Source organism: Poromitra crassiceps, assembly GCF_964638095.1.
Source record: "Poromitra crassiceps genome assembly, chromosome: 8".
Lineage (NCBI taxonomy): Eukaryota > Metazoa > Chordata > Actinopteri > Beryciformes > Melamphaidae > Poromitra > Poromitra crassiceps.
This window is the reverse complement of record NC_139629.1, coordinates 11,902,132-11,917,900: the sequence shown is the minus strand read 5'-3', so window position 1 is coordinate 11,917,900 and position 15,769 is coordinate 11,902,132. Positions and strand designations below refer to the sequence as shown.

At 51.0% G+C, this 15,769-nt stretch overlaps 1 protein-coding gene across 1 annotated transcript in view; it reads left to right on the top strand.

Annotated features, from left to right (window-relative positions):
* The first annotated feature begins 14,355 nt into the window (after positions 1-14,355).
* The window catches only part of tfpia (tissue factor pathway inhibitor a), a 56,043-nt gene continuing 54,629 nt past the window's right edge, over positions 14,356-15,769 (top strand). The window contains exon 1 of the mRNA XM_083641923.1: positions 14,356-14,518. Coding sequence (XP_083498049.1) covers positions 14,380-14,518 — 139 coding nt within the window. The 5' untranslated portion in view covers positions 14,356-14,379. The remainder of the gene's footprint in view (positions 14,519-15,769) is intronic.

Genomic DNA, 15,769 nt, shown 5'->3' with positions numbered 1-15,769 from the left:
TGTACTACCCACTCTCTCACACCCACTACCACGCTGCAAGCACGCCCTAGCTGCACTACCCACTCTCTCACACCCACCACGCTGCAAGCACGCCCTAGCTGCACTACCCGCTCTCTCACACCCACCACGCTGCAAGCACGCCCTAGCTGCACTACCCGCTCTCTCACACCCACCACCACGCTGCAAGCACGCCCTAGCTGCACTACCCACTCTCTCACACCCACCACCATGCTGCAAGCACGCCCTAGCTGCACTACCGGCTCTCTCACACCCACCACGCTGCAAGCACGCCCTAGCTGCACTACCCACTCTCTCACACCCACCACGCTGCAAGCACGCACTAGCTGCACTACCCACTCTCTCACACCCACCACGCTGCAAGCATGCCCTAGCTGCACTACCCACTCTCTCACACCCACCACGCTGCAAGCACGCCCTAGCTGCACTACCCGCTCTCTCACACCCACCACCACGCTGCAAGCATGGCCTAGCTGCACTACCCACTCTCTCACACCCACCACCATGCTGCAAGCACGCCCTAGCTGCACTACCGGCTCTCTCACACCCACCACGCTGCAAGCACGCCCTAGCTGCACTACCCACTCTCTCACACCCACCACGCTGCAAGCACGCCCTAGCTGCACTACCCACTCTCTCACTCCCACCACCACGCTGCAAGCACGCCCTAGCTGCACTACCCACTCTCTCACACCCACCACGCTGCAAGCACGGCCTAGCTGCACTACCCGCTCTCTCACACCCACCACCACGCTGCAAGCATGCCCTAGCTGCACTACCCACTCTCTCACACCCACCACGCTGCAAGCATGCCCTAGCTGCACTACCCGCTCTCTCACACCCACCACGCTGCAAGCACACCCTAGATGCACTACCCACTCTCTCACACCCACCACGCTGCAAGCATGCCCTAGCTGCACTACCCACTCTCTCACACCCACCACGCTGCAAGCATGCCCTAGCTGCACTACCCGCTCTCTCACACCCACCACGCTGCAAGCACACCCTAGATGCACTACCCACTCTCTCACACCCACCACGCTGCAAGCATGCCCTAGCTGCACTACCCACTCTCTCACACCCACCACCAGGCTGCAAGCACGCCCTAGCTGCACTACCCGCTCTCTCACACCCACCACACTGCAAGCACGCCCTAGATGCACTACCCACTCTCTCACACCCACCACGCTGCAAGCATGCCCTAGCTACACTACCTGCTCTCTCACACCCACCACGCTGCAAGCACGCCCTAGCTGCACTACCCGCTCTCTCACACCCACCACCACGCTGCAAGCACGCCCTAGCTGCACTACCCGCTCTCTCACACCCACCACCACGCTGCAAGCACGCCCTAGCTGCACTACCCGCTCTCTCACACCCACCACGCTGCAAGCACGCCCTAGCTGCACTACCCGCTCTCTCACACCCACCACCACGCTGCAAGCATGCCCTAGCTGCACTACCCACTCTCTCACACCCACCACGCTGGAAGCACGCCCTAGATGCACTACCCACTCTCTCACACCCACCACGCTGCAAGCATGCCCTAGCTGCACTACCCGCTCTCTCACACCCACCACGCTGCAAGCACGCCCTAGCTGCACTACCCAGTCTCTCACACCCACCACCAGGCTGCAAGCACGCCCTAGATGCACTACCCACTCTCTCACACCCACCACGCTGCAAGCATGCCCTAGCTGCACTACCCACTCTCTCACACCCACCACCAGGCTGCAAGCACGCCCTAGCTGCACTACCCGCTCTCTCACACCCACTACGCTGCAAGCACGCCCTAGATGCACTACCCACTCTCTCACACCCACCACGCTGCAAGCATGCCCTAGCTGCACTACCCGCTCTCTCACACCCACCACGCTGCAAGCACGCCCTAGCTGCACTACCCGCTCTCTCACACCCAACACGCTGCAAGCACGCCCTAGCTGCACTACCCACTCTCTCACACCCACCACACTGCAAGCACGCCCTAAATGCAGTACCCGCTCTCTCACACCCACCACGCTGCAAGCACGCCCTAAATGCAGTACCCGCTCTCTCACACCCACCACCATGCTGCAAGCACGCCCTAGCTGCACTACCCGCTCTCTCACACCCACCACGCTGCAAGCACGCCCTATAGCTGCACTACCCACTCTCTCACACCCACCATGCTGCAAGCACGCCCTAGCTGCACTACCCGCTCTCTCACACCCACCACCACGCTGCAAGCACGCCCTAGCTGCACTACCCGCTCTCTCACACCCACCACGCTGCAAGCACGCCCTAGCTGCACTACCCGCTCTCTCACACCCACCACGCTGCAAGCACGCCCTAGCTGCACTACCCGCTCTCTCACACCCACCACGCTGCAAGCACGCCCTAGCTGCACTACCCGCTCTCTCACACCCACCACGCTGCAAGCACGCCCTAGCTGCACTACCCGCTCTCTCACAACCACCACGCTGCAAGCACGCCCTAGCTGCACTACCCGCTCTCTCACACCCACCACGCTGCAAGCCCGCCCTAGCTGCACTACCCGCTCTCTCACACCCACCACGCTGCAAGCACGCCCTAGCTGCACTACCCACTCTTTCACACCCACCACGCTGCAAGCATGCCCTAGCTGCACTACCCACTCTCTCACACCCACCACGCTGCAAGCATGCCCTAGCTGCACTACCCACTCTCTCACACCCACCACGCTGCAAGCATGCCCTAGCTGCACTACCCACTCTCTCACACCCACCACCAGGCTGCAAGCACGCCCTAGCTGCACTACCCGCTCTCTCACACCCACCACGCTGCAAGCACGCCCTAGATGCACTACCCATTCTCTCACACCCACCACGCTGCAAGCATGCCCTAGCTGCACTACCCGCTCTCTCACACCCACCACGCTGCAAGCACGCCCTAGCTGCACTACCCGCTCTCTCACACCCACCACGCTGCAAGCACGCCCTAGCTGCACTACCCACTCTCTCACACCCACCACACTGCAAGCACGCCCTAAATGCAGTACCCGCTCTCTCACACCCACCACGCTGCAAGCACGCCCTAAATGCAGTACCCGCTCTCTCACACCCACCACCATGCTGCAAGCACGCCCTAGCTGCACTACCCGCTCTCTCACACCCACCACGCTGCAAGCACGCCCTATAGCTGCACTACCCACTCTCTCACACCCACCACGCTGCAAGCACGCCCTAGCTGCACTACCCACTCTCTCACACCCACCACGCTGCAAGCACGCCCTAGCTGCACTACCCGCTCTCTCACAACCACCACGCTGCAAGCACGCCCTAGCTGCACTACCCGCTCTCTCACACCCACCACGCTGCAAGCCCGCCCTAGCTGCACTACCTGCTCTCTCACACCCACCACGCTGCAAGCACGCCCTAGCTGCACTACCCGCTCTCTCACACCCACCACGCTGCAAGCACACCCTAGCTGCACTACCCGCTCTCTCACACCCACCACGCTGCAAGCACGCCCTAGCTGCACTACCCACTCTCTCACACCCACCACGCTGCAAGCACGCCCTAGCTGCACTACCCACTCTCTCACACCCACCACGCTGCAAGCACGCCCTAGATGCACTACCCACTCTCTCACACCCACCACGCTGCAAGCATGCCCTAGCTGCACTACCCGCTCTCTTACACCCACCACACTGCAAGCACGCCCTAAATGCAGTACCCGCTCTCTCACACCCACCACGCTGCAAGCACGCCCTAAATGCAGTACCCGCTCTCTCACACCCACCACCATGCTGCAAGCACGCCCTAGCTGCACTACCCGCTCTCTCACACCCACCACGCTGCAAGCACGCCCTATAGCTGCACTACCCACTCTCTCACACCCACCACGCTGCAAGCACGCCCTAGCTGCACTACCCACTCTCTCACACCCACCACGCTGCAAGCACGCCCTAGCTGCACTACCCGCTCTCTCACAACCACCACGCTGCAAGCACGCCCTAGCTGCACTACCCGCTCTCTCACACCCACCACGCTGCAAGCCCGCCCTAGCTGCACTACCTGCTCTCTCACACCCACCACGCTGCAAGCACGCCCTAGCTGCACTACCCGCTCTCTCACACCCACCACGCTGCAAGCACACCCTAGCTGCACTACCCGCTCTCTCACACCCACCACGCTGCAAGCACGCCCTAGCTGCACTACCCACTCTCTCACACCCACCACGCTGCAAGCACGCCCTAGCTGCACTACCCACTCTCTCACACCCACCACGCTGCAAGCACGCCCTAGATGCACTACCCACTCTCTCACACCCACCACGCTGCAAGCATGCCCTAGCTGCACTACCCGCTCTCTTACACCCACCACGCTGCAAGCACGCCCTAGCTGCACTACCCGCTCTCTCACACCCACCACGCTGCAAGCACGCCCTAGCTGCACTACCCACTCTCTCACACCCACCACACTGCAAGCACGCCCTAAATGCAGTACCCGCTCTCTCACACCCACCACGCTGCAAGCACGCCCTAAATGCAGTACCCGCTCTCTCACACCCACCACCATGCTGCAAGCACGCCCTAGCTGCACTACCCGCTCTCTCACACCCACCACGCTGCAAGCACGCCCTATAGCTGCACTACCCACTCTCTCACACCCACCATGCTGCAAGCACGCCCTAGCTGCACTACCCGCTCTCTCACACCCACCACCACGCTGCAAGCACGCCCTAGCTGCACTACCCGCTCTCTCACACCCACCACGCTGCAAGCACGCCCTAGCTGCACTACCCGCTCTCTCACACCCACCACGCTGCAAGCACGCCCTAGCTGCACTACCCACTCTCTCACACCCACCACGCTGCAAGCACGCCCTAGCTGCACTACCCACTCTCTCACACCCACCACGCTGCAAGCACAACCTAGCTGCACTACCCGCTCTCTCACAACCACCACGCTGCAAGCACGCCCTAGCTGCACTACCCACTCTCTCACACCCACCATGCTGCAAGCACGCCCTAGATGCACTACCCACTCTCTCACACCCACCACGCTGCAAGCATGCCCTAGCTGCACTACCCGCTCTCTTACACCCACCACGCTGCAAGCACGCCCTAGCTGCACTACCCGCTCTCTCACACCCACCACGCTGCAAGCACGCCCTAGCTGCACTACCCACTCTCTCACACCCACCACACTGCAAGCACGCCCTAAATGCAGTACCCGCTCTCTCACACCCACCACGCTGCAAGCACGCCCTAAATGCAGTACCCGCTCTCTCACACCCACCACCATGTTGCAAGCACGCCCTAGCTGCACTACCCGCTCTCTCACACCCACCACGCTGCAAGCACGCCCTATAGCTGCACTACCCACTCTCTCACACCCAAGTCAAGTCAAGTCAAGTCAAATTTTATTTATATAGCACCTTTCATACACAAAGGCAATTCAAGGTGCTTTACAAAAAAATAATCGAAAAAACAAGCAGCAAAGCAATGCACATATAAAAAACACATAAAAAACACAGCCGACAGTTTTAGTTAAAATATATACTCAAATTAACAAACATGAAACATTATTTCTGTTTTAAATAAGTTACAAGGCACTCTTCAGTATTATTATTACACCCACCATGCTGCAAGCACGCCCTAGCTGCACTACCCGCTCTCTCACACCCACCACCACGCTGCAAGCACGCCCTAGCTGCACTACCCGCTCTCTCACACCCACCACGCTGCAAGCACGCCCTAGCTGCACTACCCGCTCTCTCACACCCACCACGCTGCAAGCACGCCCTAGCTGCACTACCCGCTCTCTCACACCCACCACGCTGCAAGCACGCCCTAGCTGCACTACCCACTCTCTCACACCCACCACGCTGCAAGCACGCCCTAGCTGCACTACCCGCTCTCTCACAACCACCACGCTGCAAGCACGCCCTAGCTGCACTACCCGCTCTCTCACACCCACCACGCTGCAAGCCTGCCCTAGCTGCACTACCTGCTCTCTCACACCCACCACGCTGCAAGCACGCCCTAGCTGCACTACCCGCTCTCTCACACCCACCACGCTGCAAGCACGCCCTAGCTGCACTACCTGCTCTCTCACACCCACCACGCTGCAAGCACACCCTAGCTGCACTACCCGCTCTCTCACACCCACCACGCTGCAAGCACGCCCTAGCTGCACTACCCACTCTCTCACACCCACCACGCTGCAAGCACGCCCTAGCTGCACTACCCGCTCTCTCACACCCACCACGCTGCAAGCACACCCTAGCTGCACTACCCGCTCTCTCACACCCACCACGCTGCAAGCACGCCCTAGCTGCACTACCCACTCTCTCACACCCACCACGCTGCAAGCACGCCCTAGCTGCACTACCCACTCTCTCACACCCACCACGCTGCAAGCACGCCCTAGCTGCACTACCCGCTCTCTCACACCCACCACATATCATCCTTCCTCAAATGAAAACATGGCACCTACTCATCTAACATGATTATTGATAGGAAGGTAAAACTCACTGAGGAGAATCGTGTTAAGTTGGCTGTCGGAAAAGCCTTGTTTATAGTGCAGTGACATTTTGAGGATGGGATGACACAATATTTAAGTCTTTCTCTTCCAGGTTTAGGCTATAGCTAACACATCTCAGTGAATATGCTCGGTATGATGCTTTATAGTTAGCTGAAACCTCACAATTTTAACACACTGCAATAAACCGTAGGCCCTCAGCTCCAAACAATGGGCTTCCATGACACTCCTAAAAGAAATCACTCATCCTGAGTCCATTGTCCCAACAACTTATTTTCACTATTTTAAATCTCTTTCTCATTAAAAGTTGAGATATATTCGGGCGAGACAGAGGATTTCAAACCGAACTAAAGAGCAGGACTAATTGCCTACGTGAAGCCTTATCTGAGTCAAACAGGCCATGGCAGGGTGGAGTGCTCTCCTGTTTGAGTGGGACTCTTAATCCAAGACTTTGGGCTAGATAGAGCTGCAGGAGGACATGGCTTTGAGGATCGGACGCTGGTTTCCACAGCCCACCAGAACTCAATTCCAAGGATTACTATACGTTTGGGGAAGTGAGGACATTTTGTTTGGCCCTTACTTTATAAAGCTATGTAAGGATGAGGTTAGGCCAGTGGTTCTCAAAGTAGGGTCCGGTGACCCCCAGGGGTCCTTGAGGGGGTTCCAGCGGGTCCCCAGCAGAAGGGGGGCTAATTTATTTTCATTATAATTCCATCCATAAGTAACACAATGACAGAATGTATGACTATTTGGTTCATACACTTTCTGTAGGCTCATAAATCATCTAAAAGTAAAACTTTTATCAGATGGGGGACCCACAAAATCTTATCAGATGGGGGACCCTGCGACAAAATCTTATCAGTGGGGGTCCGTGGTCTAATTGGTGTCAGTTTAGGGGTCCTTGATGTGAAAAAGCTTGAGAACCACTGGGTTAGGCTACATCTGGTAACAGAATCAATGGGAGATGCTTGTTCTGGATCCGCTACAATTTCTGTGCTCACAAACTGTAACTCCATTCCATCATGTCATCTGCTCCAGTCCAGTCTACAAACCACCACCACAAAAATCTCCCCCTGCCTCTGACTACACTCATCGTTTGTGGCATCGCTCTCCCAACTGAGAAATAGGCTATGAAGGTCATAATATCGTGGGAAAATTAGCACAAAGGAAATTCCATCTGAGCTTTGGCTCAGATTTGTCTGTGTGACTCTCCCTCTCTCGCTGCAGTCTGCAGACTTCTCTGAGCAGAAGGTGGGGGACAGAGGCATGCTTTCACTCCAACGCTGTGAGTAAGAGCGCCGCATGATTAGTCTCACAGACGGGCACATTCTTGTCCACTGACACCCCACACATGTGCGTCCACGGGAATACAGACACACACATGCACACGCACACACACACACACACACACGCACACGCACACGCACACACACACGCACACACACACATGCACATGCACACACACACACGCACATGCACATGCACACACACACACACACACACACGCATGCACGGATGAACACACACACACACACACACACACACACACATGCACAGATGAACACACGCACACACACACACACATGCACGCACACGCACGCACGCATACGTACACACACACACACACACACACACACACACACACACACACACACACACACACACACGGATGAACACACACACACACACACATGCACAGACAAACACACACACACACACACACACACACGCACAATGAACACACACACACACACACACACACGCACGCACGGACGAACACACACACACACACACACAGACACACGCACGGACGAACACACACACACACACACACACACACACACACAGACAAAGGGCTGAGTCTGTGGCCATTGTTAGCTAAGAAACAAATGAAATGGCATTAAAATGGTGTGCAGGGAGGGGGAGGGGCACTTGTTTCAGTCAGGCAACTGAAAAAAACAGAAAAGAAAGTAAAAGCTTTCTGTGCACTAATGAGTAAATCCCCAACGCCTCAAAGGAAAATCCAGGGACTTTTATATTCTCTGCAGTATGAAGGCCACATCATTATGTCCTGCCTATTCTTTACATATACTGTAAACGGATGTAGTCTATAATAGCAGAAGTAAATAAATCAATGACTTGAACTTTTTAATCCTGCATATTATCTTAAAGTGGGTCTGCAACAGTCTATAGCAGTGGTTCCCAAAGTGGGGGTCCCCCCGGGGGTTGCGGGACACCACTGGGTGGGTCGCGAGATGATTTTCAGAATGTGTGAAATTGGCCTAAAGAATGTGTGAACTACAAAATGTGTGAAATACAAATGACATATATGATTAAAAAGAGCACATTTTAACCATAATTGTTACGTTGTGTTTGTTTTGTTTATGAAATTCTTATGTGCACATAAACATTTGTATGCTTGGTCCAGAGAAAAGTGTCCCTTCCCTCTGACAGACCCTGTAGCTTCACCCTATTGGCCGAGCTGAATCCTGGTGTTGGGTTTGGACAGTTCAGTGACAAATCAAAAAGAGCGTAGTCCAGAGAAAGCTGGACTCACTAGCATTATATTTTCATCTCTCTCTCTCTCTCTCTCTCTCTCTCTCTCTCTCTCTCTCTCTCTCTCTCTCTCTCTCTCTCCTTTAGGTATAAAGCATCACCGTCTGGCTGGGTTGGTAAACATGCAGCATTCTGTGTGCAGTTGACTGACGCCACCTTACAGGATTTCTTCATGTTCAACTTTTTCAAACGGTTTGCTGCCATATTAGCCTTTTTCACTTCCCACCCAATTCACCCATGTTGTGCCTAAAAGGCAGGAAGTAACACAGGTGCAAGCAGAACATTAAATGGGGCTTTCCAACTTCCAATCCATTTGGTGATCCAGTGCCAGGGCCCTCCTTCCTGTTTTGCTTTCACCTGGGTTACTTCCTGCATTTTAGACACAAAATGGGTGAATTGGGTGGGAAGTGAAAAGAGCTTGGAGACATCAATGTGCAAATTTGCCTCAACACAAATGTGCACAGTTGCCTCAACACCAATGTGCAAAGTTGCCTGAACACCAATGTGCAAAGTTGCCTGAACACCAATGTGCACAGTTGCCTCAACATCAATGTGCACAGTTGCCTCAACACCAATGTGCAAATCTGCCTCAACATCAATATGCAAAGTTGCCTCAACATCAATGTGCAAAGTTGCCTGAACACCAATGTGCACAGTTGCCTCAACACCAATGTGCAAAGGTGCCTCAACACCAATGTGCACAGTTGCCTCAACCCCAATGTGCACAGTTGCCTCAACATCAATTTGCAAAGTTGCCTCAACACCAATGTGCACAGTTGCCTCAACACCAATGTGCAAATTTGCCTCAACACCAATGTGCAAATTTGCCTGAACACCAATGTGCAAAGTTGCCTCAACACCGATGTGCAAAGTTGCCTCAACACCAATGTGCAAATTTGCCTGAACATCAATGTGCAAATTTGCCTCAACACCAATGTGCAAAGTTGCCTCAACACCAATGTGCAAAGTTGCCTCAACATCAATGTGCACAGTTGCCTCAACATCAATGTGCAAAGTTGCCTGAACACAAATGTGCACAGTTGCCTCAACACCAATGTGCAAAGTTGCCTGAACACCAATGTGCAAAGTTGCCTGAACACCAATGTGCACAGTTGCCTCAACATCAATGTGCACAGTTGCCTCAACACCAATGTGCAAATCTGCCTCAACATCAATATGCAAAGTTGCCTCAACATCAATGTGCAAAGTTGCCTGAACACCAATGTGCACAGTTGCCTCAACACCAATGTGCAAAGTTGCCTCAACACCAATGTGCACAGTTGCCTCAACCCCAATGTGCACAGTTGCCTCAACATCAATGTGCAAAGTTGCCTCAACACCAATGTGCACAGTTGCCTCAACACCAATGTGCAAATTTGCCTCAACACCAATGTGCAAATTTGCCTGAACACCAATGTGCAAAGTTGCCTCAACACCAATGTGCAAAGTTGCCTCAACACCAATGTGCAAATTTGCCTGAACATCAATGTGCAAATTTGCCTCAACACCAATGTGCAAAGTTGCCTCAACACCAATGTGCAAAGTTGCCTCAACATCAATGTGCACAGTTGCCTCAACATCAATGTGCAAAGTTGCCTCAACACCAATGTGCAAAGTTGCCTCAACATCAATGTGCAAAGTTGCCTCAACACCAATGTGCAAAGTTGCCTCAACATCAATGTGCAAAGTTGCCTCAACACCAATGTGCAAAGTTGCCTCAACACCAATGTGCAAAGTTGCCTCAACACCAATGTGCAAAGTTGCCTCAACACCAATGTGCACAGTTGCCTCAACATCAATGTGCACAGTTGCCTCAACACCAATGTGCACAGTTGCCTCAACACCAATGTGCACAGTTGCCTCAACACCAATGTGCACAGTTGCCTCTTGCACGTCAGTGATTGTGAAGCCTTCATGAACATGAATAATCATTTCTAAAAGATGGTATTGCTCAAGCAGATAATGGCCATTGGAAATTGAAAGAAACGGTCATAGTTTACTCAAGGTGGATTGATTTGTTATTAATGATTGAATCATGCGGTGTATGGCGTTTATGGCGTAGGGATATCTCAGCTAATTGTCTCAATGATATTTAGAGGGGGTTTTATATAAACCTTTATTTGCCAAAGGAAGGCACACTCAGCACCCTTAATTGCTCCTTTTCCCATAATGCATCATAGGCTACTCACTAAAGTTCCACCTACTCACGCTATTCGGTTCTATTTAAAATAGTGTATGATTGTACATGAGCGCTGTATTTAACAGTGTATTGAATGTATTTGTTATGACTGTATAGAGTGGTTAAGGGGTTGCCAGACTATAATGTCAGTCTATGTGACATAACTCAGGTACGACTCAGGTGACTTTCTAAAGTTCCACATAGCCTACACACGCCTGGGAGATGCCCAGTAAAAGAGCAGTCTTCTGCGGTCGGCTATTTACAAGCTCCAGTGGAGCAGCAGGGATTTAGGAGCCTGGCCCAAAGGCACCTCAGCGGCCGTTCATGAGAGACTGGAAAACAACATTAACTTTGCCATGCCCTGCACAGATTTTCCCAGCTGTTCTGAGGAGTTGAACTGGGACTCTCTTGTCACAATCTTATCCAAAGGAACTTGGTATTAACCTGGCAACAACAACTGTGGCAGGAACCAAGAATAACACATTTGGATGATAAGTGCATGTTATGTTGCTGTTATGACACCAATTTGCAATATATTTCCAGAGTTATAGCCAGAACTTTCACTACCAATATCACAAGGCAAGCTAAGATTGTCATGTAAAAACACACCCATCTTATCAGCCTGTCTAATCAAGATAGCCTAGATTCGCCCTTTTTGCCCAAATGAAATTCTGATATGTAGCCTACACTAGAGTATTCCACCCACAGTAAGTGACACATTGAAATCTAAACTGCCTGTGAGTGTCCAGAGAGAGCTGGACTCAACAACAATATGTTACTCTCTCATCCTTTTGATTTCCTTTGAAGCTTTGCAGACCGGCCGGGTTTAAACACATGTATGCTGCAGTTCAGCCTGCTGATGTCAGTTGGTTGTTGTCTTGTTGATGATGTCAGTTGGTTTAAACATAAGTGTGCTGCAGTTCAGCCTGCTGATGTCAGTTGGTTGTTGATGATGTCAGTTGGTTTAAACATAAGTGTGCTGCAGTTCAGCCTGCTGACGTCAGTTGTGAAGATTTGGAGCGCCAACATGCAAAGTTGCCTATAGTGCATACATTTGTTCAATTGCCACTTGACAAATGAAGCCTGTGTTAGTTCATTCAAGACATGATGTCATAGGCTACGCCCCAGCTGTACCAGCTGACAGCTTCTGTTTGGTTCACCATTTAACCAATTCTCCAATCACAGTCATTCTCACAACAAGGCGGTCCATTTAAATATGGCAGCCTCTCACTCACTAATCTGTTCCCCACCTTGCTGATCGTTGCGGCTGCTGGCAACGCTTTGCCCCCTCCCCCCCAGCCTCCACCTTTTAGATCAAATACTATCATGTATTGTAGCTCTGGAGTCTGCATGGCTCAAAAAATGAACATGTTTCCATGTCTTGCTTTTAGGCTCCCACTTTTACTTTCCATGGTTTAAATGTATCTGGAATATTTTATTCGCATGGGGGATTCTGCTTGCTCTCCCTGCTCGGCGTAGCATGCTTGCTGAGCCGAGTTCAGGGAGAATTAAATTAATTAAATATTAAATTAAATATTAAATTAATTCTAAGAGCGGAGGCTTCAACGCCAAACATAATTGTATGCATTGTTTTCATAATACAATAAATGGTTAATTCTATGACTTGAGTGTTCTTGAATGAAATGCTTGTGTCCAGAGCGCCGCCCTGCAGTATCAAGAGTGCACATTTTTGTATTAGTGGCTCCCCATTGATGATCGACCCCCAAACCTGCAGTAGCAGTGGTCCTGCCCAGTTCTTTTTCAAATAGTGCCTCATTGTTCCTAAATTCAGTGCAGCATTTAACACAGCGTATTGAAATGATTCAAGTTATGATAGAGTGGGTAGAGTTATGATAGAGTGGGTAAAGGGGTTGCCAGACTATAATCTCAGTCTACAGTAGGATGTGCTACAGCCTGAAGCTCATTATAGTTTGTGTCACCAGCGCAGCCTAGAAGAGCTCAAAAGGGTTAAAAACCTCTCTCCAAAGGCCATAACTCGGGTATGAATTTCCTGAATGAGGTAGACACTTTGATGGATTCTCTGCCTACAGCTCAACTCTGTATTAATATGGGCTTCAGACGAGCATTTCTCATCACAGTGAGATGAATTGCTGCGGATTAAAGTGTTGTCGAGGGTTGAAAGGATGCAACCAGAGGCTTGGCTTTCCACACTTCAGCTCAGAGAGAGAAAGATGGAGTGTGTGTGTGGGTGTGTGTGTGTGTGTGTGTGTGTGTGTGTGTGTGTGTGTGTGTGTGTGTGTGTGTGTGTGTGTCTGTGAGTGTGTGTGTGCGTCTGTGTGTGTGTGTGTGTGCGTGTGTGAGTTTGTGTGTGTGTGTGTGTGTGTGTGTGTGTGTGTGTGTGTGCGTATGTATGTATGTATGCACGCACGCATGTGTTTGTTTGTGTGTGTGTGTGTGTGAGTGAGTGAGTGAGTGAGTGAGAGAGTTAGAGAGAGAGAGAGAGAGAGAGAGAGAGAGAGAGAGAGAGAGAGAGAGAGAGAGAGAGAGAGAGAGAGAGAGAGAGAGAGAGAGAGAGAATCTGCAGTGCCAAACATTTGGAGTTTGCAGCTAAGATTGTGTGTTGTCATGGTTCATCATGTGCCATAAGGCAGTATGGAAAAATAATTGAATGATGGAAAATGAAAAGATGCTTTAAATTCCACACAAATAAATGAATAAGTAAATAAATGAATAGATAGATAGATTGGTTAGATAGCTTAGATAGATAGATAGATAGATAGATAGATAGATAGATAGATAGATAGATTATAGCTTAGATAGATAGATAAAGAATAATTAGGCTACATATTAAAAATAAATAATAGCCTACATATTAAAAAAGAAAGACAGAAGAAAAAAAATCACCCTCTCCCATAGGATTGCATAGGCTATTTACCTTCAATTAAGGGCCAATTAAACCGTGTCAGTGAGAGGAATAGCTGGGCTAATTAGTTGGAAGGTCGATGTCCTCCAGGAAATTAACGGGAATTTCGATAGGCTGACAAGACAGCTAGTCACCACCGTGTTATCAGCAGGAAGTTCACACACACACACGCACACGCACACGCACACGCACACGCACACGCACACGCACACGCACGCACACAGCCCCTTAAAGTTGATGAAGTTTTCCTCCAAACTTTTACATTCACTTCGGTTCAGCCTCCGCCCGCGCAGCAGCATGGCTCAGAGCAACAAGTGGTGGATTTGGAGCGTACTTTCTCTCGCCTGGTTGGGATCTTGCAGTGCGACTGGAACAGGTAGGCGGATTGAAAACAGAGTGCTTTGATGCCACGGTGTCACGATGTTTACGAGCGAGAAAAGAGGGAAGAGGGGAAGAGCGTCTTCCCTGGAGTGTTTTGTCTTGAAACCCGTGCGTAAATGGAGCCGCCAGTTCCAGCCGTGGTTCGCACATAGTAGCCTATATCACTTGGTGGATATCGGGATTATGGCTAAATAGGGAAGGCTATGTTCTGTCTTTCATCCTGGCTTCAGTTTACTTGTTTCTTTTGCCTTTAGTTGTGCGTTCTCTGAGCAATAAATTCACTGGCTATCAAGAGGCTGTAGCCATAGGCCTACTTTATAATCCCCATTGTATCAAGCTATTTAGCCTATATATCCTCATAGTTTTGCCAAATTATATGATTAATATAGGATTTCTTTTATGATTTGTGTGTTGGTGTTGTTGTTGTTGTTGTTGTTGTTGTTGTTGTTTAGCATCAGGGTGTTGTATTGGAGAGTCAAGGGCCACCACTCAAATGAGAAATATCCCGCTGTTATTCACAGATTGATTGCCGTGTAATTCCCTCTGCACCGATCAATGGTTAATAGCCCCATGCTACGTCATACCATAGGCCTAATTGAGCAACACGCGTTATAGCCTGCAGTACACTAGAAATGTGGCCCATATCAGCAGCACAGATGACGCATTGTTGGGTTGGTGTGTTGTGACAGATCTGATGCTAGGGACAAAGTCCGGCCCACACCTGGACTGGCTGGAACTCTGATAATGTCTCAAAGCGGCTGGGATTTGATGGCAGATATGCCTCCTCAACAAGCTGTGACAGGACTGAGTGGGCAGGTCAGGTAAAGTGAAAGGGAAACTAAACCACTTGATATGAAACTATAACCACTTGACATGAATGTCAAGTGGTTATAGTTTCTCTGTAGTATTCCCTCATTCCCTGCTCGATCCATTCCACCATTGCTGAACGCAATCGGAGCTGGTATAACTTCACTAACAAAGCCATGCGGTGTAGTGGAAAGTCCAGAATGACTGTTCCAAGTGTGTTAGGTCAGATGTTAGCCGAACAAAGGGAGGTGTTGAGCGGGATTTGGTGATGAACTCCTGACTGGATACTAGGCTATGTTAAAGGTCATGTGCTTTTTCTAATCTGTGGTGACTGACTTTGAGTGAGACATGCATCACTTGGCATGTGCACCAGACAGAGCTGTAGACAGAGTGTTCTCGGTGTTAATCATCTTGACAGAAATTGGTTAAGGTGACCAAT